The sequence below is a fragment of the Daldinia childiae genome (genome assembly GCF_008694065.1).
Source record: "Daldinia childiae strain JS-1345 chromosome Unknown Scaffold6, whole genome shotgun sequence".
Lineage (NCBI taxonomy): Eukaryota > Fungi > Ascomycota > Sordariomycetes > Xylariales > Hypoxylaceae > Daldinia > Daldinia childiae.
Window position 1 is genome coordinate 379,851 of NW_022984647.1, and position 4,143 is coordinate 383,993.

The 4,143-nt window shown below is 49.8% G+C and overlaps 2 protein-coding genes across 2 annotated transcripts; one reads left to right on the forward strand and one right to left on the reverse strand.

The window, feature by feature from the left end:
* Positions 1-463: 463 nt before the first annotated feature.
* Positions 464-2,800, forward strand: GL218_06010 (uncharacterized protein; the record flags this gene model as incomplete). The annotated part of the gene is made up of 1 exon (XM_033582705.1): positions 464-2,800. One exon carries the CDS (start codon positions 464-466, stop codon positions 2,798-2,800), a length of 2,337 nt encoding a protein of 778 aa, XP_033433829.1.
* A 211-nt stretch (positions 2,801-3,011) lies between these two features.
* GL218_06011 (60S ribosomal protein L20-B) lies at positions 3,012-3,660 on the reverse strand (the record flags this gene model as incomplete). Its single annotated transcript, XM_033582706.1, has 3 exons — positions 3,012-3,170; positions 3,226-3,402; positions 3,463-3,660. 3 exons carry the CDS (start codon positions 3,658-3,660, stop codon positions 3,012-3,014), a joined length of 534 nt encoding a protein of 177 aa, XP_033433828.1.
* Between the last annotated feature and the right edge of the window lie 483 nt (positions 3,661-4,143).

Here is a 4,143-nt window from a genome sequence, read left to right on the forward strand (position 1 = left end):
TAATCAACCTTTATAATAGACTCTTCTGCTGAAAGAGACTAAAATAAGTGAATGCAAATTTGCTAGTTACGCTATATAAATTGAATTCAAGTCTTGTGTTAATGCTTAAGACTTAAATCTAGGAGTCGTGTAGGTATGATGAGCTAGCTATTCTTGGAACAGACTAACCATATCAAGTATCATATGACCTATGCTAGGTACATAAGGTACCAGGTAGGTAATCAAAAGGAGTTAAAACACTGGGACCTTAGAACCGAAACTCATTCATTACAACCTTACTTTTATTTATACATAGTTATATTTAACCTCCTAAGATAGCTATTTCTATGGCCTATAATGGATATGATATAGTCATATTAAACATTTATAATTGTTTCAATGAGTTGAGGCATTGGAATAGCCTATACCTAGTCTGACAGTCTTGCATTCTGAATAGCGGCACAGCAAAGAGGGACACGCAACGATGGATTCTCGCCCACCAGCGGGCACGGCTCAACGGCCACAATCAAAACCGCTGAGCTGTACAAATTGCCGTGCGAGGAAACTGAAGTGCAGTCGAGAACACCCATGTAGTCACTGCGTACGCTCCGGCGCTGAATGCATCTTCCCTACACGCAAGCGGATGCGTAAACCGCGGACGAACAAAAACTCGGACCTACTCCAACGTTTAAGTCGGTTAGAGTCTATTGTGGGCAAGGTTAGTGCTTCTGGCCTAGAAGGAGCCAATGTGACCGAGCTAGTCTCAGACTCTACAACCAGTCTGAGCACCGCTCCGCTGGTCCCTGGAGCTGCTACGAAGCCGACCGTTCCTAGCGAGTCTCAGGATAACTGGAAGAAGGCGCTTCAAGATAGCAAGGCTTCGCGCTATCTGAGCGGCGAGTTTTGGTCAAGCCTCTGTCTCGAAGTCGAAGGGTTGAGGCAAGCGCTGGAGTCATCCACCGACTCGGATGATGAAGAACAACAAATGTTGCAGGGAGGCACTCCCGAGTCGGTAACAAACGATAATAGTAGCTCTAGCGCATCTACTTTATCACCGGGAATGCTCCTCGGGAATTCACCACGTATCTCGTACGATCATATTGAGCATCCATCCCCACAGCATATATTATTTTTGACCTCTACATTCTTCATGAATGTTGATATGATCCTGAAGATACTTCACAGGCCCACAATACGAGAGGATATATGTTCACTCGCCCGCTCACCCGAAACTGCACGGTCACAACTTACCCCGGAGAAAGAAGCCCTGTACTTCTCTATCTACTATGCGGCTGTGGCAAGCCTATCGCCCTCGGTATGCCTCGCGCAGCTAGGCCAACGGCGCGAGGAATTACTCCAGCTCTACTCTTCCACGCTCGAGTACCTTCTGGTGCGGGCTGACTATCTTAGTAGCACTAGTCTCGAAACCTTGCAAGCGTTAACATTATACGTAGCTTGCGTGCGATGTAATACCAAAGGGTCGCGCGCATCGTGGGCACTTGTTTCCTTACCCATACGTCTTGCGCAAGCGCTTGATCTACATCACGAGAGCAGCAATGCACATCTCTCCCCATTCCAGGCGGAAATGCGGCGACGTCTTTGGTGGCAGCTCATAGTGCTCGACATTCGGGCATCTGAAGACCGGGGAACCAATACTATTGTAGCGCGTGATAGCTATGACACGCGGCTCCCGCTGAATATTAACGACGACGACTTTGGGCCTGACTCCTCGGGCCCGCTAGTCGAGAGGCAGGGACCTAGTGACATAACATTTAACTTATGCACAGCGCGGTGTTCGGGACTCTTCCTGGCCGTAGAGCATGCGCAGGACGCTCCAGGCATCGAAGACAGCGGCCCACCGTCCAAGGGTGTCGAGGAAACATTGCGGCATGCGCAGAGTCTTGAAGCGCAATTCGTCGTAGGTGCAGACACGAACCATGCGCCTTCGCATCTAGCCTCTGTCATGGTACGTCTTGTTATCCTCAAGCTGTGGCTCATCATGCAATACCCGCTACACCCGCGGCGGCGCCCACAAGCGTCTTCAACATCGCGGCAAGGGGGAGCGGGAGCAGCCGGCAACATGTTCCCTCATGAGGCGACGCTGCGCACGGCCATATCTATCGTTGAGCTTAATGAGCACCTTGCGACTGGGCCGTATGGCCAGCGGTTCAGCTGGTGGGCCGCTACGTACGTCCAATGGCATCCCCTAGCTGTCGCGCTTGCGGAGTTGTGCACGCAGACCCGTGGCGAGCTCGTCGACCGCGCCTGGCGGACCGTCGAGGACGTCTTACCTAAGTGGAGCGAGGTCATCGCCGACACTAAGAATGGTACCTTGTGGCGGCCTATTCGCAAGCTGTATAAGAGGGCTAAAGCGGCTAGGTTGGCTACCACGTCTATCGCCGATACTACTACACCTGCCGCTACTACAAACACCACCGGCACTACAGTGGTTACTGTAGATAGCCCAGACGTACAGATACAAGATGCAGTATACATGCAAACTAACAACGCAGAAAGCGGCATTCCGCCGACAGAAAGGGGTTTTACTACGACAGTACAGCCGGAAAGCATATACGAGGCCGAAATGCGCGATACAAGGGAGCCTAGCGCCCCGGCAGATCTGGAAAAGCTCAGCTTGTCGCCGTACGCATTGAACGAGTTATGGGGGTGGAGGGATTTGAGTTTTGATATACCCATGTTGGACATTGGCGGTCCGAATATTATGACGGATTGGAGTACTTGGGATGACTTTGTGACCGAAACACAGGCTGACCCTGATAAACAGTCTAAGTCGGGGTCGAGTGAGGTTAGCAATCAGTAAAATATCTTGTCACATAGCACACTATAGCTAGAAAGCACCTGTACAGCATGTAGAAACACGTAACGCAACTTATTTGCTCATTGGTCGTATGCATTTAGTGCTTTATCTACCGAGCACACACATGCTAATGAAGAAGTTTTCCGCAATTCCGTAATGAACACCGGCAAACCCGATTCCCTTAATCCCTCCGACAGCAACACGAAAAAACCCCTTATGCGAATGTGGAAGGTCGGGTGGCGCTGAACACCTTCTTGTTGTTGATCTTGGGTACACGGTGGGGAAGAGGGAAGGTGAGGTTCTTGGTGATGAGTTGCTTGATGTAGGGGCGCTTGACATCGTCGCTCTTCTCAAGCTCGACGACGCGGAGGATCTAGAATATTGTTAATTGAGCCATCATTCCAAAGGAGGAATCGAGAGTAACGTACGTGAACCGACCGGAATCGGGCACGGTGGCGGGCAGACATGTCCTGGTAGAGAGCCTCGACGGCATCCGTTCGGGACATCTCTCGGTACTCCTTGTACATGTTGTGGGTACCAGATCGGGAGTCGTATCGAATCCAGATACCGAAGTTCTTGACGCGGAGAGGGTTCTTCTCGGCGATCTAACTCAGATGTTAATTCCTATTGTCTTCCCTGGTGCAAATTCTGCTCTTGTGGCGTACCTTGTTCAAGCTGACGATCTCACCGTTGGCCTTCTTGACCTTCTTCAACTTGGTCAGGAAGTACCAGAAGCGGGACTTGGCCACGACCTCATTGGGAGCGAAAATTCGCATGCGGTACAGCTTGGGGGTAGGGTTGGCCTCGCTGGGCAGATGGCGCCCAATGACCTGGTATTCCTGAAGACGACCTGATGTCCGCATTGTTAGTATCTATTTTCTTCAGAGTAAATCAAGTTATATTCAAATCAGGGCGAATTCCAATGCAGTTAGATGTCGAGTTGTTGATGCCAATTGTGGTATCGTCTATGCCGTCGAAATTACGCGTGACAAAGTCTGGGTACGTGAATCTGTGAATCAAAATTCCAATTCCCAATTCCCAATTTGCCCAGTCTTCTTTTCTTTTCGTCCAACAATTCGCCTCTAGTATGGTGTGCGCATGTGGCGCGATTCGAGATCAAGTGCGCCTCGTTGTGATTTTTATATTCGAATTGTCGCTCGAGGTTTCAATCGATCGTACATATCGAAGTGCGTTTCTGGAGAAATAGTTTTGGTGCTGGCGCGGAGGAAGAAATAAAATTCGTAGCTTACCCATCTTGAATTATGTCAGTAATTAATCAATAAACGTGTTAGGCGTTCAACCTACTGTGATTTGGTGTGTATGTGGTCGTGATCGAGAAGTCGTGC